At 41.0% G+C, this 24,817-nt stretch overlaps 2 protein-coding genes across 4 annotated transcripts in view; both read right to left on the bottom strand.

Annotated features, from left to right (window-relative positions):
• LOC144798083 (maestro heat-like repeat-containing protein family member 1) overlaps positions 1-12,860 on the bottom strand; it is a 51,573-nt gene extending 38,713 nt beyond the window's left edge. Inside the window, exons 1-9 of the mRNA XM_078668854.1 lie at positions 12,783-12,860; positions 11,559-11,651; positions 9,960-10,041; positions 9,429-9,542; positions 8,722-8,783; positions 6,802-6,921; positions 4,339-4,446; positions 2,279-2,399; positions 118-158 (exon numbers count right to left, since the gene is read on the bottom strand). Of these exons, the coding sequence (XP_078524980.1) occupies positions 118-158; positions 2,279-2,399; positions 4,339-4,446; positions 6,802-6,921; positions 8,722-8,783; positions 9,429-9,542; positions 9,960-10,041; positions 11,559-11,651; positions 12,783-12,860 (819 nt within the window). The remainder of the gene's footprint in view (positions 1-117; positions 159-2,278; positions 2,400-4,338; positions 4,447-6,801; positions 6,922-8,721; positions 8,784-9,428; positions 9,543-9,959; positions 10,042-11,558; positions 11,652-12,782) is intronic.
• A 7,395-nt stretch (positions 12,861-20,255) lies between these two features.
• LOC144798853 (uncharacterized) overlaps positions 20,256-24,817 on the bottom strand; it is an 85,129-nt gene continuing 80,567 nt past the window's right edge. For all 3 annotated transcript variants that reach the window (XM_078669933.1, XM_078669932.1, XM_078669934.1), the window contains 2 exons: positions 22,183-22,345; positions 20,256-20,924 (listed from right to left, as the gene is read on the bottom strand). In XM_078669933.1, the coding sequence (XP_078526059.1) occupies positions 20,749-20,924; positions 22,183-22,345 (339 nt within the window). In that variant the 3' untranslated portion in view covers positions 20,256-20,748. The remainder of the gene's footprint in view (positions 20,925-22,182; positions 22,346-24,817) is intronic.

Here is a 24,817-nt window from a genome sequence, read left to right as displayed (position 1 = left end):
AAAAAGCTGAGTTGAATTTAAGATCTCTATTAGCAGGTTGCATAGAAATGGCAGCAAACAAATTGGGAAGAGGGATCTGGTGGAATATGATGGGGGTGGAATGTGATACTCACTCACCAGCAATCTTATGAAGAGTCTGTGTATTGGAATTTCTTTAGCTGTTTAGATACAAAAGAACGAAGATATGTCATACTCAATCCATAAATTACTGAGCAATACTTGCCAAAGGAAGACACATGGCTGACACACACACTTAAGACACCCAGTAGTACCTGTAAAGAAGATGATGGGTGGCATTTCAATGAGCCTCTAGCGGCCATGAGGATGCTTTGAAATTCCTGCAAATACTGGCAAAGGCACCCTTACCACTAAGGAGTGCCCAGGGGTGTACAGTACCTTGACAGCCTATGCTGCAATTCTCTTTCTCCCTCCCTTAGTGGTTGCTGTCAAGGAATGAAAGCTGGAGGAGGAGCTACCTAAGCTGCCATGCATAGGTTCCTGCTACAGCTTTCATTGAGGGATAGAAGACTCCAGTGGGATAAGAGAGGATGCGTCATGAGCCGTGGACGTGCTTTACATCCTGAAGGACCATGGAAAAATGGGAGCCATTTTCTGACAGCGGATACCCCAGAAGAAAAGAGGACTCCAGAGCATGTTCTTGCATATCTATTTTCTAATAAGGTTAACGACCTGGGGCAAGCAAGAACGAGCACATATTTTGCCTGTTCGATTCTGCTCAGGACTCCTAACATGAGTGACAAATAAATAGACTATGATACAATCTGCCCAGGTCACTTGTACTTTATCAACACATCCACTGGAAAGTTGAGCGGGGAGAGCTAATTGGAACCCTGGAATTATAGCAATTACAGGTATTCACCACCAGATGCGAATCTCCTTCGTAACCTTGGAGTCAGTCAAAATATTTATTTTCACTTACCATCATTGAGCATGCATCCCTGCTTACAAGTGAGGGCCAATAACTAGCATTTTAGTATGGAGCTGAAGTCCAAAATGTTGAACCAGAAACATTGCAGAGACAAATATCATAACTAAAAGTAACTCCATGGAGAAATAAAATACATCCCTGTTGCGGTCGGCAAAAGTAACAACACATAAATAGGTACCATACCCAGCAGGGTATGATCAACATACTAGACAGAAGTAACATCATGGAGAGCAAGAATACTCCAAGAATTGAAGAGGAGCATTAGAGCCCTCAGTAGCCTCATGGTGTGTGGAAACCTGGGACAGTTAGTACATTGCATTTAGGGGGTAGGAGCATTAACCAGACTAAGAGCTGAAACAAACAGGAAAGTCACTTTATGTCTGGCAAACTACAAAAAGTATATAGGGATTATTTAAAAGCCCTTTGTGCCACCTGTGCATCACTTTTTGAGACACACCAGCAGTGCAACCTGCTGCTCCATATTTACAAGGACAGGTAAAGCCACCCTGTGTGGCTTTTAATGCCCTTGTAAATATGGCCCCTTTACACACAACACTTTGTGTGGAACAGTTGTGCCATGGGTTTTGCTGTGAGATTTCCTGCGCAACACCCAAGGCTTCTGCCGCATTTCCAGATTTACAAGAAATAGTACACCTGGAAATCTGTAAGAATGCTACACCTCCCCAGGGGGAGGTATAGGGAGATGCAACAAGAACACATATTTTTATTTCTCCTCGTTGTTTACCTCTTTCTACGCGTACTGCATACTGCAGCACATTTAGGAAGAGGAAATTACCTATTGTGATTGTTTTGTGCACAAAGGTATGCCTAACTGCATAAACACAAAGATATGCCTTAATGCACAAAAACAATCATCCCTGTGACGCAGCCACCCTTGCACCATGGTACAAGGGTGCCTTCATAGGTGCATGGCAGCTAATTATGCACCAGCACTGGGAGAGCAAAGAGATCCATTGTATCATTGTAGATATGAAGCATCCCGGTGCTTCGGAATTAACGCAGCGTGGCACAGCCAAATGGCTTGAGGCACAGCAATTAGTTAATGCCTTGTGAATAAGGCTCACAGCGAGCAGCAACATCAGCACAGACACATATATCTCTAAAAGGAGAGCAATAAATGTTATTTGAAATATTGACACCCACATTCTATAGTAACTCAACCATAACATCCTGAGCTAATGGACTGGTTCTTCAACTCATGCCTGATCATGACAAAGTAAGAGGGGATCTGGGGAGTGGAGGAGGAAGCATTAACCACCTTCAATGGTAGATCCCACTGTGTCAATGAGTAGGATGCTTAAGACTCACCACATTCATGTAAGTTGATGCTTGCTTTCTTATCTACAACAAGTAGCATCTGGCACAGTGCTGGCACAGATGAAGTATAGTCATCTTCCAGCATATAGCTCAAAATCTCTTTCCAAAATCCCTGCAAGAAAGAGCAGAGAATGTGTTATTAGTATCATTAGCATTTAATAAGGCTGCATTCCCACAGATAAACAGTCATAGCCGGTGGGAGGGTTTCTGGTGGGTCTTCTGGAGATGGGGCTACATTTGAATTATCCCCTTCCTGATACCATTCCTTGCTGATGGGGTCCAAGACAGATTGCTGGTATTACACTGATGTAGCACCAACCCTGTCCAATGCTACAATCCGTGATTCTATATCCGAGCAATTATTTGCAGAGAATGAGTGCAACATTTATTCTCCAAAATCCCTGTGAGTGAGCTGCTTTGTAAATTATCTCATTATCTGCTGTTATCCTCATAACAATCACAAAACAGAACTATCTTTATAAATGTGCCAGAGTGTGCAAAGCTATGGCTGGGAATGAACGACCCTGTTGATATGACATATTGGTGCTTGATGTATCATCGGGCAAGTAGCAAATAGGAGATGCAGATTGAGTAGCTATGTTTTGCAATGTGACTGATGTGCCGTTCAATCTCGTTTCAAAGTGGCTATTTAGAATAATTTGGAAAACCTCCTGCCTCATTAAAAAAAATGAGGTAGGATTCGACAATCTTCTATGAATGCCAGAAATGCTGGGAATGAGGACTGCATGGGACAGCAGACCTCTATCCCTGCAGCAGAGGAAACAGACTTTACATTGCGTCTCAAATCACGCTGTGCCTTAACAACTTGGTCCAAACCACTAATAATAATAATAATAATGAGATTTATAAAGCACATAGCTGCGTCAGCTGCGTGTCCCAGCACTGGGGTATCAGTCCTATTATACAGAGTAAGAATATGAATTCCCCTAATCTAAGTTAGCGTGAAAAAACATGTTTTTAAATTCTTGCGATATCGTATTTCAGATTTTTCTTGCCTAAGCCAAAGTGGTAGGGAGTTCCACATCTTGCCTGCCAAGTACTTGAAGGAATGGCCTCCAATGTGAGCACTTTTGATTCTGGGGATAGATGCAAGAGAGGCATCAGCAGATCTCAGATTTCTTTTAGGAAGATAAGGTGTGATCAGAGGTGAAGATATTTAGGGCCTTTATGATTGAGAATCTTGTGACAATAGCACATGGCTTTGAAATATACCCAATGCCTTAACGGAAGCCAGAGCAGCATTGGTAGAGCTGGGGCTGATGGTGAGTGTCTAGGCAGATGAAATAGCAGCCAAGCTGCCATATTCTGCACCCACTGTCGTCTTCTTCATCATGTCTGTGACACTCCGAGATACAGAACAATGCAGTAATACAGTCTCAACATGATTAAAGACTGGACCACTGTCTTTCTGGCAGCTTCTGGCAGGAAGACAAGATGTTTTAAGGTATTTAAGATCCCAACACATTGCCCTGCAAGACTCGTAATTGCTGTACGTGCCCTAATGTGTCTTTTCAATGCATTCCTTTATGAAGTAAGCCAATACAACAACTTCCCTGAAGGAAAGCGTTGTTGGACTAATGTTGTACTTTAAGTCCAACTCTTTCCCTACAGTTGCACAGACTGGAGTTGGAATAGTAAATACTATTCCAAAGTCCAGTGCTTTCCCGAAGGCAAATCATGGTATTTTTTATTTTTTTTTATTTTGGAAGTTTTCTATAGCGCTGGCCAGACCTGAGGGTATCGGAGCGCTTTACCACAAGATGAGGAAGAGACAAAAATAAATGATAAGGCAAGGAAAGAGGGTGGAAAAGGAATGCATTTTAAACATGCATTCATGGTTCAGATCACTATGTGCATATTTCCCACATACAAACCTGCAGCAGAGAGAGCTTTACTAAAACATGCTATTATGTGAGTTAGAGGATAATGAAGATAACCTGGGAATTGAGGAGCCTTTGGACATTCTGCAATTTATATTTTGTACACTTCTAGTTTATTGACCCACCTTATTTCACATCCTTCTCACTTACCTCGTCAGTATTTTTATGGCGTAATGCAATTTTATTGAGGAGCTGAGAGATTTCGATGTGGACGGTCTCTTCTTCAACATCAGATTCAGGATCCATGTGACTAGTGCCCTGTGAAAATGTGGAAAAGCAAGAGAAGTAAAGTAACATATATTTTCACATCATTTTCACTGTGTTTTCTCTCCTCATGGAGGTTCAAGAGATTTGAGAGTGAAAACATCACAATTTTCAAATCAAGGTTGTAAGCACAGAGAGAACCTCTTGGCTTAAATTCAAATGTGAAATTAAAACCACTAGCCGCAAACATGTAAATAAAAATGTATAAATGAGGTTATGCACCCATGCTCCGCTCTACAGAGAATAAAAGTATATGGTCATTTGGCGGAGAAGTGTATAGCATTCATATACAGTCAAAATACCGGTGGACTCACTTATAATATGTAAGGTTCTGATGCACTGGGCACTACATCTGACACATTGCACCTCTGGCACCACAAGGTAGTCTCTCTTGCTCATTACAAAGATTGTGATGCCCCATGAGCCCTCCCCTTGCTGCTTGATGGGGAAGTATGTGCTACATTATGGTACTTCTTACACTTAATAAGACAAAACCGGGAACTGCATTTTTGGGAGTCAGTGTTGATATGAAATACTGATTTGACGTATGTGTGTGCTACTTTGTGTAGGATTTGGTAGTTTGCCCTGTTAGGCATTTCAACGATAAAGCGGGGTATGTAACAGAAAGGAGCCCACTAGATAATGTATTATCAGTGAAAAACACAGCTTATCAGTGCATTCGCTGAATGCCCATGTGCCTTGCCCACCCAGGAAATATCCCAGTTAGCCCCGGCAAAGTCTAAGGGCCAGTTGTCTCACATGGCTGGATTGTGTGGTAGGCCTATGTACTGCATGGGAGCACTGCTGTTGAGACGTGTATGGAGCGAGTCCCATTCTCACAGTGTCTGAGCATCTTATTTCTTTGCACTCATGCCAGTCAACATGTGCATCTGGTTACTAAGATGGGATCTAGGTATTCAAGCACCATTGTTACAATGCGATGCAACATAAGGACAGGCATCTGAATTGTTCCTGGCATGATGCCTCTGGCCTGTGGTAAAAAAAACTATGGACAGTGTCTGGCTCATCTATTAGTTGAGCTTAATGGGAACCCAAGAGTAAGACTAAGCATGGACTGCAGACACTCTGTATTATGGTCAGGCCCCAAGGAGATGGATACCAGACGTCATCAGTGGTGCACAATCCCCACACATATTACTGAGCATGGACTTGAGTTGTGCATCTTGGTCCAACTACTCTGTAACATGGATGCATTGGCCAAGCTTGAGGAAGTCCTACCTGGTTCACAGTGATCAAGAAGGTCATGGCACCTCTGCTGTTATGGAGGAATTGGTGAGACCATAAACCACTGTGGCCTACTCTCCCAGAGACACTGACAAAGCCAAGAATACTGCAGTTTTCAGACACCATGCCACCTGCCATTGCCCATGCTGCCACATATCACCTGCAGCCCCACAAGCACCAGTGAAGAGCACTGATCCAACACCCATTCCTGGCCCCTAGTCAGATGACAGGTGTTTCCTCCAGCTACTAGAGATAGGATCAACGTGTAAGTGCCCAAAGGACTTGAGATGGTCCAAGAAAAGAGAAGAAACAGAAGAAGTGCCCAATACAAAATCATACATGAGGCCTGTGGAAGAGGAGGGCAATGAAGGAGAAAGAGAATAACTAAAGGATATTATCAGACCACTTTCTGAAACTTGTTGTTCACAACAGTGGACGATTTTGCACAACATAAGAGCAGGATAAAAGTTATAAAATTGCCAGAAGTGCCACAGTACGAATCAAACCAGCTGCAATAGTTGAACTTCGGGACAACGACTCCACTTGCAGTTGACATCACTAACTCAGACCCCACAATAGTAAGGGTACACTAGGTTAAACTTTTCAAAATAATGGAAAAACCATAGATTGGGTATACTGGAAGAATGACTCTTGAAGTGAAAGCTATAAGTAAATTCACTTGAGTGGTTTGGTTCACATCATGGGCACCCTGGAATAGCAAGACATGAAGAAAAGGCATGTACAGTGTTGGCACTGATGGGCAGCTGCTGAATTTCAGGTGCAAATGTAAGCAGACAAATGGATAAGGGACACCCATAAAAGTGACGGAGGGAGAAAGACGCACTGGAGTCGAGGTAGGGAACATCAAGCTCAAATGAAGAACATAGAATGTCAAGGTGAGACTATGGGAACTAACGAGAGGGACATGAGGTCTATATTCCACCATCAGGGGCAAATATGTGACACTGCTGATGTATATTATATGGCAAAGTAACTACGTTGGGACACAAGGGGGCTAAAAGGTCCACTTATTTCTTGTGTGCTGACTACTGTTGCTGTTCCCTAACACATTCACCTACCCAAATATGTGCATCTGCCACTTACCTGCTCTTTGATAAGGAGGCTGTTTTTTTTAAGCACATAATCCATCACAGCTCTTCCGTTCACATCATAAAAACCTTTGGCTGTTAAACTGGACATTAAACTTAAAGTGGCAAGAATAACCTGTAATTGAGAAAAAAGGTAAGCATGGATAGTGAGAAACCCTTTTGGTGTATGAATAGGAGAAAATCACACATTCCAGTGAGAAAGTAGCAAGGGAGTGTGAGAAAACCATGCATTCTCTCCTTCCTTTTGTCCACAGAGTAGACAGATATACATTTTTATGTGTGGAAAGCCAGTACCTGGATACAACCTTTTAAAGTATGTTGCAAAAAGGGCTATTATGACACTCTGAGAATGAAACTAGAGTCAATTTAATTAAACTGTTTTTACAGAGTGTCTGACTGAAGTGTGATTGGGGGAATATTCAAATATTCCAGGTGGGCTACACCTTCTATAGGTGCCTGAGATTTGATAAAAGATTAAAAAAAAATTGCAAAATATGCCTAGGTAGGTTACAACCAACAAAAAAGCTCTCAGGACCTGATATTGATTACAAAAATGCAAATGAGAATTCAATAGGCTGTGGATTCCACTGCTGAGAGAATTAAAAAAAAACTAGAGTTGTCTGTGGGAAGAATGATGGCCGCTGTCTAACTCCACCTGTAAGATTGAGCAGACATCCCAACACAGACAGCAGATAACAAATGGGTTGCAGTACTTAGAGTTCATTGTCCCACACCTTGTTGTTTGGTTGATCCATATCACTTTCAAGAAGTCGTTTTGGCTCAAGACCGTAAATAGTCACAGTCTCCAGTATCCAGCATTGAGTTAAAATTCACATCCCTAACATGGTTCTGTACGCTGTATATTTGCACAATCTGGCCACAATGGCTTCAACTGCCAAAGAATACATCCATGCTTGATTTCTGTGATTCTAACATTCCTAGCAGAGTCCTGTCTCTGATGTTCCTGGTTTAATCTGAAAAATATCTAAGAATAACTTGGTTTATATCGTGCCCTGATGTTAAAAATGACAAACCCAATACACCTCTCAAAGAGAATCCAATAGAGATAAAGTTATGGCAATACAGCCTTTTGTTCGTTATCGAAAGAAAACAGCTTTGTTGATTTTCCTTTGTGCCTATGTCCTGTGCTTGCTAACATGCTGAACATGGTGATTCTGATAGTGAGTTACTTGCTTTCTCCATGGCACTGAAGTTAGGCACATTGTGGACATACATGGCATCAAGAAAGTCACATATATTCCAATTTCTACATAAAATACATCTTTTATATCACAATCAGACTTTTCAAACGTGCACATTGAATATTATCCTGTATTATCGATTCACGTTTGGTGAGATTTCGCTGAGACATAGCCCAAATATTATTCTTGGTAGAGACATTTGAAATACTTTACACCACGGTTGTTAAAGATTTGAGGAGATATTAATATTCTGAACTTCAAAACCCCTTATTTGATCATCAACATTCTCCTCCTCAGTGAGGGGTATTACAGATCAACTCAATGTGAAATACAGACCAAATATGTTAACAGCATACACAAACTTTCTTTTAACACACATTTATTAAACAATTAGGGATCAGCAACCTCTGGTATTGGGTCTGAAAATAATGCATTGACACAGACTAGGGCAGGAAACTGGGATATGTCCACTTGGACAGGGAGACAATGGAACACAAGACACACTGAACTGACAGAAATGGCTGGAGGTTGCATGACCCAACACCTCCACTGAAGACTTGCCTTGGAGAAAGTCAACAGATTGTGGTGTGCAAACCACAGCTCTGAGTCCATGTAAGTAGGACTACTGCACTATGCAAAAACTGCATAACTTAATTAGATTGAGTTGCTAATTATGAAAGTGCTTTAACACACGTATAATAGCTTGATGGTACCTTGCGATTGTCATCCTCAAGCACGTGACGGACAGCATCCAGATAAAAGGCACCTTCTGAATCTATTAAATAAAGCCATACACCAAATGTTCATAAAACATAGATATAGACTTTGTCTATTAAGATCAAGATTAATACATAAGTAGTGAAGTTTCAACTATCAACTGTGATTACCACCCTGAGGGTCCTGTCTTTCAGTTTTGGTTTGTGAGTCTGTGACTGTGAGACCCATGGGGCTATCAATGCCTTCCTGTTTCACCGTGCATGTCTGTGTCATCATGTACCACTGAGCGTGTCTGTGTCGACCTGCTCCATATTTTATTTCCCTTTTTGTTCCTGTCCAGTGTCTATGTCAGGATCGGTTTTCACAGTGTCCCTGTCCCATTAATGGCTCACAATGGGAGCAATTAACCGAAAAGAAAACAGTGGCACTCCTTTATTTCTTCACCATGATTCACATAATTGAAGTTGATGTAAGCAAGACTTTATTCGTAAATTGCAGTGCTCTACCAGGAAAAGTTGGCAGTTAATGTAGCTGAAGAATATAAAATTGAAGTATTTTGCTTATAGCTGCACCATGTTGGACAAGTAAGGGAGTAAGTTGGGAATACAACTTAGGGCTCCGGATTCTATGACAAGCAGTATATCCCTTTAACTATTTTCCCTGCCTAAATCACACACTGCCACCCACCCACTGACAGTCTTACCAGTTTCCGAAAGGAGCTTGCAGAGCAGCTGTAATGTTGTGGCACGGGACTCTGCACCTATCTGCATCAAGCTACTTTCGAAATATTTATGGACCTCACTAGAGTGAGAATGGGCTGCAAGAGTAAAGTGAAAAGAAAAAATAGACATAATTGAAAAATAACACAACATAAAATTATGCAAGAAGGAACTCAACGCCGGGGAGCAGCCCATCAAGGCCATTCTTCAACGCATGTCCAGGAGGTATGTTATTAATGGTCTGCAACATTTAATTATGATCTTACGAGCACATGGTACTCATGTGACTACTATAGCTGTATATAGTAAACTGGGCACCATATTCCAGTAGCAAGCCAACCAATGTACTGGGTGGGGAGATAAATACTGAAGCAATAGTATCTTTTAAGACGATCAAGTTACGTGCAGGGCAGTGTACAGAAATTAATGTTACAGAGGACCTGATCCCTAGTAAAGGCTAATATATACTTGCAGTATCACAAATATATACATACATACATTTATGACCAACTCACCCAGTGACAGGATAATAGCCGTGGACAACTTGAGTGGCTCTTCTGTTTCATCGGCGGAAACCCCACTTGAGGGTGTGCAGATCTGCCAATAACAAAGCCATAATGAATTATAAAGGAAGCTAGGCTATCTGAAAGCCAATCCCATACATCAAGACAGCAAATAACTTCCAGTGGGGGAATGATAGCATAGGAGTTTGTCAGGACTTGTGGGGCCATGATCCATACCACGCTACAGTAAAATTAATTGTGTGGAATACAGCATATTCAGGGTGCCCGATATTGGTGGAAGTGCAAATTCTCAGATACCACTCTAAGATGGATGCCTTAGTTTCCTATGGTTTTAGGATAGTTTGTAGACTCAGAAGTCTGGCGAGATTGCAGAAGGTAGGGGTACTTAATGCTTTTAACAAAGCTGGCACTAGTGGCGGCTATTCAACGTAATCAAGACGAAGGCTGTTGTTACACTTCATCTTGGTTTATCTCTGGGGACGGTAAAGCTGTTCCCCTTTTGCGTCCTACGGTGTCTGGCCAGCATAGTGGGTTGCATGCTTTTCAGAGCAGGCCTTTTTTGCTTCACTTTTTGCCCATTTTGCGTCCCAGGTCTCTAGTCAGCAGAGTGGGGAGCGAGTGTTTCTGTCAGTGGCTTCATTAGGGCCTTTTTCTGTTCTCGCCGCCACTTGCTGTTTCTGCTGTACCACTTCATTTTTTTTTCTTTACCGGCATTCAGTTCTCGCACTTTGGCCTTTATCAGAGATGCTTGTCTTTTGTTTCCCATTCATTCCAGATTCCACGTGCCAGCATTGCTATTTGGAATTTCATGCTTATGGCCGTCAAGTTGTGCACCTGTTTTCAGAGGGCCTTCTTATATGTGGACTGGGGTCTTGAATGCTTCAAGTTTGGATTGTAAGGATATTCCAGAAATGTTGTGTATTTGGATTATTTGAACTAAATTGTGGGGTAGTTTCTGCACATTTTGACTTTAGGAACCTTAGTGGGATAAATACTGAATTTCCTTGATTGATGGCATTAATCAAATGCATATGATATAGCCTTATTATTATTAAATATATAGATTTAAGATTGGGTGTACTGTTGTTGGGAATGTCATGAAGAGTCCAGTATATGTTATATAGTAAAGTCTAACTGGACAATTGAACCTCCGAGATAAGCTTTGTTAGTATTATGTATCTGTTGTAAACCATTGTTTTTGGGTACAGCTTTTTTCTTTCAGGTCTCCATCCTTGGTGTTACCCCTGGGTCCCTTCCCTTTCCCTGTCACTCTGTTCCTCTGTTACCTATTATCAGAGCCAGAGCTGCCGGGAGGCAGACTTATGGGTGGTTCTTGCAGAGGAGCTCTCAACACTGGCAGATTTATATCCATTGTCTTCTTTCTTAGCATCCTAGAAGCAAATTGATTCATATAGGATTTTTATGGATTATAATTTAATATTTTATGCAAGAGAGTTCCCAAATGCCCTTTAAAAACACTCCTACTATAAATTGGATTAAGGAGAAACTTTATTTGTTACAATATGTTACACAGGAAATGTCTGTCGCCTCCTACTGATATGCTTTGTTTGTCCTCATGTATATACTTACCAGGTGATGCAGGACGGCAAGCACGGTTGGTACAGTTCCATTCAGCGCTCTGCAACTCTTAGTAACAGCTGCCTTGATGCATAACTCAAGGGTCTGCAAGGAGATAAGAAAATTGAGATGAGGCCAAAGGGCAGTTTGTGCAAATGATGATGCTCAGTGGTGAATTACAAACTTCAAAGTGAAAATTCTGTCTGAATGCAAGAGTGGGTTGGTGTGCGAATGAGCTCTCTTGTGTACTAATTCTAAATACATATGACCACAAGTAGATTTTGACAGATGACCGTGCTTATGTCTAATTTTTTCTTTCCTGGTTGTTCTGTTTTCTTGACTCACAGTGCCTTAAGATCTCTCAGATCCACGTAGTGATTTCTGTAGAGGTTATCTGTTGGAGTCAGATGTTGGATTTTAGTCCATCAAGGAACCAGAAGAGAACATGTTCAGCATTTAACAGAGGCATGCCCTAACACATGTAGCCTAGACTCACTTGTCATCGCAGGCCCTGTATTCTTAGCCACTGTTGATGATGGCCCTTGCCTTGGTTGTCCTAGTTCTCTTGGTGGTTCTAGTTCTCTTGGCTGTTTGATACTCCTTCTTCTTATGGCACTGTCTAGATCCTCTTGGCCATCTTAGTCCTTTCCTTCCTGGCCTTGGTCTTCCTGCTCCCGGTCTTCCTGCTGGTCTTGGTCTTAATGGTACCCATCAGTTTTGTTGATCTCTCTTTCCTTTTCATATCATCATACAGCCTTTGCTTTTCCTGTCCCTAGTTCTCCTGATGTGTGTCCCGTTGTGATTCCCTTGATGGTTGTGTCCTCTTGGTGGACCTGGTAATCCTAGTGCTCCTGGACGCCCTAGTCACTCTACTCCTCTTGGTCATTCTCCTCTTCCTGGTTTTCCACCTATAGGTTTTCCTCTTCATGCTCCTGGTTTAACAGGTCTTTCTTTTAATAGTTCTCTTAATCTTCGTATTGATTTTCATGTTCTCCTTTTCTAGGTCTCTTCCTCCTGATCATCCTCTTATTCTTCTTTCCTCTCTGTCAACTCATATTTTCCTCAAAATCATCCTCCTGGTCTTCATCTACATATTCTTGGTCCTGGTCTTCTAGGTATTGGCCATTGGCCATAAGTAGCCCTTATCCTCCTGAGATCCTACTCCTGTTAAAAGGATTATCTTTACCATGGTGCTTATTGCTGTGTCCCTCCTAGTTGTTCTTCTGGTGCTCTTGCCCTGGTGTTCTTCAATCTTTTCATTCTTCGGGTCCCAGTCCTGCTGGTCCTCATGATCTTAATTGTCCTTATGTTCATGGTCCAGCTAATCTTGGTCATCCTCTTCCTGGTCCTCTGGATCCTCTGGTGCTGTTACTCCTAGCAATCCTGGTGTTGGCCCTCAGGTTTTTCATGGTGGTCATGGTGGTGGCTGCTGTTCTGGACCTCCTAGCCTGTGCTTTCTCTTCATGGTCTTCTTCCTCTTACTGGTCTCCCTCCTCCTGGTTTTCCTCATTATTCTCCCAGTCCTCTTAGAAATCCTTTTCCTATTCTTCCTGGTCTTGATCCTCTTGGTTTTCCTAGTTCTTGGACATGATATTGGTCCCCTGTTGGTTCAAGTTTTCCAAATCCTTCTGGTGGTCCTGGAGTTTCTAAGCTTCTTGGCTGTCCTGGACCCTCACCTCCCCTTCTACTCATCCTCATGGCCATCTTCCTCCTCCTCATTCTGTGTAGGGTCTTCACAGTGGTGTAGGTTCTCCGTGTTGACCTGCCCATCTTCTTCCTTCTTGTTCTGGTGATCCTGGTCCTCCTGATGACCCTCCCTTTCCACTTGCACATCCTTCTTCTCCATTCCATTCCATTCCAAAGTAGCTTTATTCGAAGTATACTCATAAAAGCACAAAACAAACAACATTTAGATACAGTTAAAAATGCCTTGGCTGGATAGTTAAAAATGTTTGATAAAACGTAGATCTCAGAGCAAATGGACGAGATAAAAGTTACATTAATTTAATTTTCTTTGCATTATGAAATACATTACAGCAGACAAAAACAATTTAAAATAATTAATTACATTCAGTGGCCAGGCAAGGGAAGTTAAAATTAATGCTCACCAAAGAATTACCCAGATTTAGGTTTCAGCCTTATAGCCCTCGCCCATCCTAGGTATTTGGCTACCGCTATTGTGATAAATGGTAAAGTGCTGGTGCGCATAAGCCTTTCCGCTTTGGCGCTCCTAAGTGTGCAAAGTAGTTTGCACACTGGAGCCAGCCAAACTCGCCTAGGGAGTGCATAGGCGGGACAGGCAAATAGCAGGTGGGCAACTGTTTTGCTAGGACTCCCACAGGCAGGACAGATGTTATCACTTGTGGGAGTCCACCTGGACATAAGGGACTTTAAAGGTAAGGAGCCTGCCCTGAGTTGGAAGTAAAGCTTCCTATCTCTCGGCCTGGTGATATTATCCCAATAGGATTCTAATCTGGGTGTGAGTTTTGTTTCTAAGAAGATTCCCACCATAGAAGATGAGTCAGAGTTACTCCAAGCATTAAAAGCAGCCCACTCCCAATACTTCTCTTTTAGGATGTTTAGAGGGAAAAGAAGCCTCTAATGGGTTCTCCCATAGCATTCTCATTCCCAGGCCAATCAGGCTATTCCTAACACCTCTTAACCAACCGATTTTATGGAAGGCATCAGATTTTATTACATCCAGAAAACCTGAGGCATATGATGAGACTTCATGTGTTGTTATATAAAATCGGACGCAACTTGGCGACATCAATAATAGCTTTTTACCCAAATCATATCTAAGTGGCTTAAGAGGGGTGCTTTTTGAGAAATTGGTAATGCTACGGAGGAACTTATTTTCAGAAAGAGTTAAAGGTGCTGCTTTCTCAAACCCCCATAATTCGGCACCATAAAGAGCGGGGCTAACAGCTTTAGATTCATAAACTTGGAGGACTGGTCTAATTGTTTTTTTTGGAGACCTTTTATGCTCCAGACTTAAAGCTCCCGTAACTTGTCGATGTTTCAGGGCTGCTAAATCTATATGGCAGTCCCACTTAAGTTTCTTCTCTAACTGTATACCCAAATAGGTAAAAGCCCTGACCAGTTCAAGTGGTTGTTTGTTCATAAAAACCCTCCCCTTAAAACTTCGATGCGGATTAAAAGCCATGAATTTCGCTTTTGACACATTAACTTCCAGGCCTCGAGCAGCACAAAAATCTTCAAAAATTGATAGAGCTCACTGGAGGCCATTAGGAGTCTTGGAAATAATTAATGTGTCATCTGCAAAGATTAAAATCGGAATTTTTACACCTGCTAGAGAAGGGGCATCTGTATTCACTGGCAACAAATGGTCCACTATTCCATTAATATACAAAGAGAATAACGTTGGTGCCATGGCACAGCCTTGCCGTACCCCTCGTTCAACCGGAAACTGGGTGGTGACCCTACCCTGCCCTCCCCAGCGGATTCTAGCATGATTGCCCTCGTGCAGCCTCATTACGAAGGTTAGGATCTTGTCCGAAACGCCTAATTCCCTCAACGTCACCCATGACCGGGAACGGGGGACAAGGTCAAAAGCTGAACGTAGATCGACAAAGGCAGCATAAAGGCTGCCCTTGCCCAATGTAACAGTCTTCCACTATAAAAGAATAAAATGAATGACTTGATCAATGATGCTAGTGTATTTAAGGAAACCCTCTTGGAAAGTGGGCAATTTACTATTCTCTTCAATACAATCTAAGATTTTGTTTAGGATCAACCTCCCAACTACCTTCTGAATTGTATCCATCACGCTGATCTGTAGTTCCCCGGTTGAGTTTTATCTCCTTTTTTATATACTGGAATTATCATGGCCCCTTTCCAGGAAACCGGGATCGGGCCACCCTGGGCCGTTGCATTTGCCAACAAGATGTATCTACCCCATCGTATTTTGTCGTAGAGGAACACATCTGCAGGGACACCATCGGGTCCTGGCGCTCTACCTCCAGCAACTGCACTAAGAGCTGCTAAAACTTCTTTGTCATTAAAAGCCTCATCACTATAAAAAACATAACTAACTTCTTCCATTTGATCATCTAATGGGTTACGCCCATATTGGGACCTAAAGTAATTAACCCATCCTTCATGAGAGACATGAATTAGGGGCTGATCAGGTTGACCCCCTCTGCCTCACTTAATGATATTCCAAACTAATTTGGTATTATTCTGCAAACTAGTTTCTTTTAGGTCCTGCCATCTAAGCTCATCCCATAGGCACTTGGCTTTATGGATAGCTTTTTTGTATTCATATCTTGCAGTACGGACTGTACCCATTTCCCCAACCCTGATAGCATTGCCAAGGGCAATTCTTGCTTGCCTACATTCATTGTTATACCACCGAAAGGGTTTGGAGTCAGCTAGTTTCTCGCTTCTATGGCGCTTAATAAAGTGGCTACTTGTACTTCTCCTCCTCTTTGGCCTCCTGGTTCTGGTCCTTCTGGTCTACTTCATTCTACTTATTCTCCTGGTTTTACTGATCCTCCTCTTTGTCTTGGGCATGCTGGGCCTTATATCCTTGGGGTCTCAGTCATCCTGGTCGACTGTGGTTTTTGGCTGCCTGATCCTCCAGGTTTTTGCCATGGTCCTCCTGCTATTGCTTTCTCTTCATTATCTTGGAAATCCAGTTCCGTGTGTTCCTAATCCTGCTAAATGATCTAGGTCCTCCTCCTCCTCCATTCAGTTGTACTGAACTTTTTGGAGAGTCTTGTTCCCTTGTCCGCCTCCTCTGTTTGACCTCCCTTTCACCCTCCTGTTTCTCCCTGTTCATCCTACAGGTCCTCTAGTTATCTGCCTGCTTCTCCAAGTGATCCACACTCCACTCATGTAGTCTCATCCAAAGTCAGCAAAATACACCCTCAAGCCAAAGGGCACACTTAGATGTAGCATGGGTGGATGAACACTATTGGAAATACATTTTCCCCTTTTTTGCTGTTAGATAGTAAAATACAGACATAATTGGGGTGCTCCTCTAAAACCTGGATCCATGTATGCGCCGCTACATCTGTTTCACTATTAACAGTTGTGGACCAGGATTGCTCAATGTCCCTCTTGCACCCCTGCACACTGTGAACCATGGGAGTACAGAGGAGCCTAAACGGATAGTGTTTGCTTATGAAAATCAAAGGCAACCTGGAGGCAGGAGCTGCAACACAGAAGATGGGTGACGACTAAAAGCAGTTTTAGGAACACATTTAGCTACACAGATGCTAATGAGGAGAATGATCACCTGCAATGAAGGCTTGTAAGAGTCATTGGGGGAACAACCTCAAATTATGTATATGGTCAATATGCCATACAACAAAATTCTGTCATGTTTTTATGTTTGTAGCTGGTATTCAAATTTTTATTACAAGTGGAGACTGTCAAAAGAAGGACTTGTAAGGAAATTTGAACATCCTGTCCTTTTAACTGTAAGTGCTCAGACCTAGCAGAAACTGTTCCACTTAGAGCCTCAACATTAATCTACAATTCTCAAGCCTTAAAAACAATAGTTCTGTGGAAATGAAAATGGCAGATTAGAGACGTAATGATTCTAATATTGTGTCCACCAAGGTCTACGTCACTCTTGCTTTTTCAGCTGATACAGTTTGCACGTCTCTAACTACGGACTCTTTCCTTTGCTTATATATTTTTTTATAGCAACTAAAAGTAGTATTCTATAATTCCAACACATTATTGATTACCAACATGATACATTTCCAGTGCTCCTCTTAAGACTTCACTGTTTTACCTGTATGTTCGGTCACCAGGAGTGCAATACAAAGTCATGGGGCTCCTTAGTGAAGGTCATTTGTAAATGTACTTGTATTTCACAGGGTGTAAGCAGCCTCTCAGACTAGAGAAATTGCAATGGCACACTGTTTGTTATAAGAGGTCACTAGGGCTTTAATAAGCCCAAGTACTGCTTGGGACCTATGTCAGGGCTCTAGTGACTGAAGATCTGCTGTTTTGTTATGATTAACGCATCAAGATGGACCGTCAGTATGCTCAATTTCACTTCCATAACCAATTTTATATACCCAATATCACAACAACAGGTGAAGCAAATTTCAGCACTATTGACGTTTATTTAAATTCTAGCACAATTGCTTTGGTACACATTTCTCCTTTATTAATCCCGATTTCATATGTAACAAATACAAAAGTGCATTTTGCTTCTCTGGCTGCCTTCATGGATTGTGTACTAATCACAATTGAGCTGATTCAGTATTTGGAATTAATGTTGGAAAACTATATTCCCTATAATCCCTTCATCTCCCAAAACAATACACCAGCTCAAAACTGGAATAATTACCAGGTGTGAATGTGTCAAATAGTGGGGAGTTACTGTCTGAATTGGTGTGGTGGTTCTATTTCTCAGGGGTACCTAAGGGGCAAACTTGAAATCATACATTTTTCCTACATCCCAAAATGTCTGATACCCACAACATTGGTACTGTTGGGAGCGGAATGCCAATATGTTGGCCCAATGTACACATGATGGAGGCCTGAACCATCTCACAACCCCACCTGTGGTCTAACTAACTCACCAATGGAATCCTGTAGTTCTGTATTTACCCTCATTTCTCAATAATGTAGTGTTTCATTGCAGCTAATCTCTCATTATGAGATACAGTGTTCATTATGAGTGGATCATTTGGGATTGGTTGAAGTGGCAAGCATGGACAGCAAATAAAGGTCACACTCACCGTGAGCAAACGAAATGCCATATCAGCAGGCAGCTGGGGATGGAGCCTTTCAACTTCATTGACCAACCAAGGAAGCTCCTTATCTAGTTGCTCCTCTGGCAGAATGGAGGCCAAATGTCCCAGAGTGGTGATGACCTGCCCCCAGACCTGTTAAGATAAATTACACCAGGTTTTCAGTTCCACACACTAGACATTAACTACTAAGAAAAGATGAGCCACATGTGGAAGTAGAGGGTTCCCTGGAGAGGCAGCTGCACTTGACATCTGTTCACTAGGAAGTGATTCTGTCATGCAAAGGTAGTGGTTTCTGTCACTGGCAGAATATTCCAATAGACAAAACTGATTCTCTAAAATAGAAATGTTATCCATGAATTTGTTTCGCTCTTGTCTTATTTGGATGAGGGTTCCCCGCCCACTCTCTCTATTTTCTCCCTCTCCCCAGCTCTTTTAAAAAAATATATTTCCCCTGCCTCCTATTCATGGACAGGTTGTAGTAGACATAGAAAATACACTATTGCAGCTGCGATTTTATTAAATTGCCCTAGAATCTAATTCTGTCACTTTCTTTTTCAAAAATACTTATTACACTTACTGTTCCCTAATACTGAAGTATTATATCATGGTTTAGCTTTGATTTTGTTTTATATATCTGACCTGATAAGAATGTGATACTTGGTCGGGTACAATAAAGGTTTTTACACATTTTATTCAGCTACATAAATAGAGATCACAAGTCTGGGTCAAGAGAATGAATTTCATATTTTTTTGTATTTCATCAAATGAAGTATATATGCAAAGGCAGAGGAAGGGGCAGTCAATGTGTATGCATCAGTTATCTCACAAAACGTAACAGCTCTAAACCTTCATCCACTGCACTCTGTTCTTTCCCCACTTTACCAACTCACCTCCTGGAGACTGGGGATGGTTTCAAGAAGAAATACCTTACAGGTTGAGTAGGCTTCAAAGAAAAGTGTGACTAGAGGAGTGTCTACACTGGAAGCAAACTGGCCTGATAACATCTCAATGACTGCACAAAAATAAAAAAATTACAGTTAAGTTCAAAGGCTTAAGTGTTGCATTAATCTACACATGTACCACCTCGTCTGGTAGTGCATAGGACATACTGAGCAAAAACAGTGCAATGCGTCTGCTGATAGGAAATGAGTTTTAGCAGGTATTAGACTCAATTCACATAGGTATTCTCTGACTCTCATAGATAATGTAATGGTATCCATTTCGATCATGCATCCTATTGCACTTTTGAAGCATTCTAGACAATATATGGTAATAATTCCAAATTACTGCAACTCATTGTATTGAACTAAAATGAAGGAAAGGCAGAATATGTTTCACCAGAGTACTTTTTGCATTCAATTAGCAACAAAGCAATTTAGTTTGTACAGTTTTGTTGTTTATGAAATAAGAGTGGAGAAATCAGATTTTGCACAAGTTATTACTGTATGACGATATTTGCCCTCTTGGCAAAATAAAAAAAAGTATGTAAAAATATAAAAGATGATGCATCCGAGCATTCCTTATCAGTAATTTTGTGAATCATTTTATGTGGTTACAAAGAAGTGCTGGTTCAGATATCACCAGATTAAAAAGTGGTGTAATGATTTTGTACTCTTCTGCTAATCAGGCAGGAAGACACTACACTGGTTTTAATCTCACATCTAAATAAACACTGATTCATTCAATTTCCTATATTAAGCATAGCAAAACGTGTGAAATCACATTGCCCCTTTTTCTGTCCTAATATTGAAAATGTTTAGTTGGGAGCAAATCTTGCTTCCTGCATTCTTTATTTTTCAAGAGGCAAAATGGTAAAAATATATTTACTCCATGATTTGCACCAGTCTAAATCTTTACTTAACACGGTGACTAGTTTGCAATTGTGCGAGCTCTAGGTTGCAACAAGATGTCTGTGCCATTGCAGTGAACAATTACCTCTGGGAAATGATGTACAATTTCTACAGGTTTTAATGCTCCACTTCCTAGGGAGGTAAGTTCACAACATAAGGCCTGATTCAGGCTGTGGCAGATGGGTATCCCGTCACAAACGTGATGGGATAGCCCGTCCCTCTTATTACACATACAATAGGATACAACTTGTCCACTGAACTCTAAATCAAGCCCTTCGTTTTTTATTACTGAAAAGAATAGGGTTTTTCCCGGAGGTGCACTATACAGACTAGAGATGTGTTCCAGTCATTACATGGCAAACTTGACACAGCAGCTCAGCATGCCAGTCCAATTGGCAAATGTACTAGAAAGTAGTGGAGTTACACATTATGCAGACCATTGTTGCAGTTGAGTTCTGATTTGTGCCACAAATGAAAGTTTAATGCAGATAAGTAATCAGTTGTTGAAAACAATGGGATGAATAGGGACTGTTATTCTCTGCACCAATCAGACATAAGACATTGCATCTCTTTGCATGAAGGGTGCTCTCAGGAAATGTTACAAAAGTGAACTTAATAAAGGTGTCCTCTCCCAACACTCTCCCAACCATCAAACCAAACCCGACCGCTCCACCAGCGCAGGTGCACACCAAGGCTAAACCAATATTTCTGGTTGATTGTAGAAGCAGTCTTCATTACAGGAAAGAGCGTTCTGAGAATCAGATCTAGATATGGTTCCATTTCCGGTCCTGTAAGAGAAAATAGGACAAACAATTAATTAAACTTGTTTAGTTATACTAATACTAACTTAAGATGATGAGTGTGCTGCAAAGTTGGTGTTGGTCATGAAACATATTGTAAAAAAATCTTGATGCATGGCTTTGTGTATTTTCCACCCAGCAGAACATAAAACGTAATGCAATAAGCGGAAAAGAACGTTTCACATTGTCTTTTCCCAGGATTCACTCGCACCTTTTTATGACGGTGATGAAGGAGTTCGGCATTATAGCAGAGTTGCTGCATTTGCAGAAATTCTAAATCCTTGTACAAATAAAGGCTTAATAGTTAAGGAGCTGGTTGGTGTAGAGCTGTTTCAGTTTTTAACAGTTTTTCCTCAAGAGACATAATGAAACAAAACCTGTAAGGGACATCTGGTACTGGTATGTGGTGCTAAAATGTGAATCTAAAATGTGAAATTACTAAATTTCAACAAATCTAAAACAATATGTATCATTTGAACATAATAACCAAAATAGCAGCAATACATTTGCATCTTTCAAAAGTGGCTGTCAGTGGACCTGTATTTAAGATGCAACCATTCACTTCTAAGGCCTCTTGCTGGAGTTCCATATTTTGAAGCCTTCTGATGGCATAAGCACGGAGGGCTTGTTTCTTTAATTAGCACTGTACAGAAAGTAATCGTTTTAGAGCTTATTTGAATTACCATTATGACATGGGATTGCAACACATAGTGGTGCTGTTGTATTTCCTTCCAATTAATTGTCACTTCCTTAAAAAATTAATTGTTTTAACTATGCGGGCTGAAATGGCAAAGGCATGGGCATGGGACTCTATTCTGAATGCCACAATCAGTTTGAAATATATGTAGAAAATAACTTAAATATACCCTGTGGCTTCTTTCCACTTTCAATTTGCATTGTATATGCAATGCTAGTGATTGATCCATTCTCAATCACCACTGTAAAATGCATAAATTCGCCATACTGTTATGGGTTTTGTACAAAATGTAGAAATACTTTAAACAAGCAATGGAGTAAGGGAACTGAAAGAACAATGGAGTATGGAAACTGAAAGAACAATGGAGTAAGGGAACTGAAAGAACATGTTGCCACATGCTTCAGAGCCCACTCTGTGTATTTGAGTGTTGTGATGACATGAGCCATAGACAGATAAAATATTTGCAGACAGACCTAAAATGAATGTAGAATCCGGTAGACTGCCAGAGAGCACAGTGTTTGACAACAACATAGCATTTTTTCAAATTACCGTATTGAATTGTCATTTGATGAATGGCCCAAAAAACAATCTCCTCTGGAATAGAAGGCACCGTAAACAGATTTACAATCTTAGAAGATATTGACTGTGGTATCCACTTGGTAAGAGAAATTTGACACAGTAAAGCCATCCTTTCAACTTCAGGCGAATTCTCCTAAATATGCAGAAATAGGAAATATTGGTAATTTGAAACATTTGTGACGAACAAGAGGAGAAAAACAAATCCAAAACAAGTATTAAGTACCATGGATCAGGTATAGAGGGAATATTGTGAAACAGGAGATGCTTGAACAAATCAATAACGGCTTGATTATGAATTTGGCGGATGGGATACGCCGTCACAAACGTGACGGATATCCCGTCCGCCATATTACATGTTCCAACTATAGGATATAATGGAATTGTAATACGGAGGTCGGGATATCCCTCACGTTTGTTTTGGAGTAAACCTGTCCTCCAAACTCCTAATCAGGCCCAAGACTCAATTATCAATAAGATAGAAGCGGAGCAAATAACAACAAAGTAATCACTCCTTGAAATAGACCAAGTAGAACCAGCAGTTGCCAAAACAGATTGAAAATAAGGCTGTAGTCTGAGATTTCTTGACCCCTAGCAGCAAGAAAGTTTACAGGATAAAAATGGGTCATAATACAATTATAAATATATTGGTACCCCCAATGAATGAATAAATAAGTCCATCAAAATATCAGAAATTCTTGTCTTTTCTTAATTTCACATCAAAAAGGCTTTTCTTTTTTTATAAATGAATGTCTTTCTGCACTGCAGAGGTATCCAAAAGTGACTGATACCATTTAGGATGTGCACCAAATGTATTGCTTGGTACAGGCCGAGAGGTGCGAGCTATTCGACCTAGTCGCTTTTTGTATTGGCATGGGGCATATATCATCAGAAATAATTAATTCTATTTGGCTATTCTCTAGACCTGGATTACCTTAGTGTTTTATACTTATAAAATATCTGTACTAGGGGTATGAGTTTGTGAAATATTTAACCTCTTTTCAACACAATACTGTCCTTAGAGACTGCAATATCTTTTTGAGCGGAACAAAAGGTAAACTGGCTTTAAAAACACTGAATGATTATATTTACAAATATTTTACCTATTTTAAGTCTAACACAAATGTATTTTAAACACTCTAATTAATAATGGACTGTCTTAGATAAAAATACATGGAAATACATGATAAAGCACAATGTCAATAAATCAACAGTACTGTAATGGTATAATACATGAACTACATGCTAATAACAATGTGGTGTGTTACGAAATAGGTCTACAGTTGTTTCATCTCCTTGTATATCTTGATATAAACATGACCTTGCTAGTGAAGTCCTGAAGTCTCAGAGGCCAGAGAGGGTGCAACAGTGAAAGATGTGTGGCACTTCCAAGCTGCTGTTCTGTTTTGTACTGCCAGCATATCGGAACACATTTGGAGGTGGGTATATTACTTAACTTCATTTTCATGGGGATGACTGGGTTTCTGAGAATCTCCGAGGCACCTCCCAAAGTGTGCCTCGGTAGGCGTGCTACCTTTGCACCGCTTCCCTTAGAGTTAGACATCTTCTGCGATCCAGTTTGCCTTTGCCAGTGCTTAGTAATTTGACAGAAACACCTGGACAAAAGTGTTCCCTCATTTGTATGGGCCCTAGCCTCCTAGCAAATGGTGTAATGCATCTTGACACAGTGTGGGGGGTGAAATGGGTGCAAGTACAATGCTTGTTACAAAAGGCCCAGCACATGCCTTGGCAGAATCTGCTGCAAAACAAACACCACCTACCTCCTGTGGTTTTTGCCAATATAGTCCATGATTTAAAATTAGTGCAGCCCCTAACTCTCATCCCCTTTCTTACTCTCTTTTCTCTCAGTTTCTCACACACATAAACAACTACACACACAAACCAGTACAGACATGCACACACATTTCTGTGTGCAAATCTGGTACTAAAATAGGCAATTCATTCTACAAAATACAAATCAAGATCTATGAGAGAGCTTTACCTTTGAATCTATTAGTTTGTTATATACAGATTGACTCTATTTTGTGTTCTCAGCCCTTGCCTACCTGTGGAATGTAAAGAAGAATCCTATTCTCGGTGTTACAATATTGCTACCTTTGTTAAGATATTTCAGAAGTTCTTTAGGAGTGAAAATATGGAATTTGGGGCCTGATTTTGTATTTGACAGGCAAAGCAGTGTCCTCCAGGGTGTCAGAGGACATTGCGTCCGCCACCCCAATGGTATTTGAGTTGTTATGTTTCAAGCTGACCTCTTGCCCAGCGATCATCTCTGTACTTTGAAAGGAACCACTGTCACAGCGGTTTCCATCAAGGTACAAAAGGTTTGGTGGATGGCCATCCTCGGTTTGACAGCCGTTCACCAACTATTTAACTTTTTTTTTCAGAAACCCATGAAGCGGCAGTTTCTGAAAAACAAAAGATTCATGACTTCCACACTCTGGGAGTTTTCTCCCAAGGTGTGGAGATCATTATTGTTATTTCCTGTCCCTCACAGGCAAGTTTTTTTGCAGTGATTGGCAAAAGAAAATGATTCTAGGCTTTGGTCAACTGAGCCATCAAGAAATCCACTGATTGAAAAGTTGTAGTC

Source organism: Lissotriton helveticus, chromosome 12, assembly GCF_964261635.1.
Source record: "Lissotriton helveticus chromosome 12, aLisHel1.1, whole genome shotgun sequence".
In the NCBI taxonomy this organism is placed as follows: Eukaryota; Metazoa; Chordata; class Amphibia; order Caudata; family Salamandridae; genus Lissotriton; species Lissotriton helveticus.
Note: the sequence above shows the minus strand (reverse complement) of the source record. Positions and strands in the feature narration are given on the sequence as shown.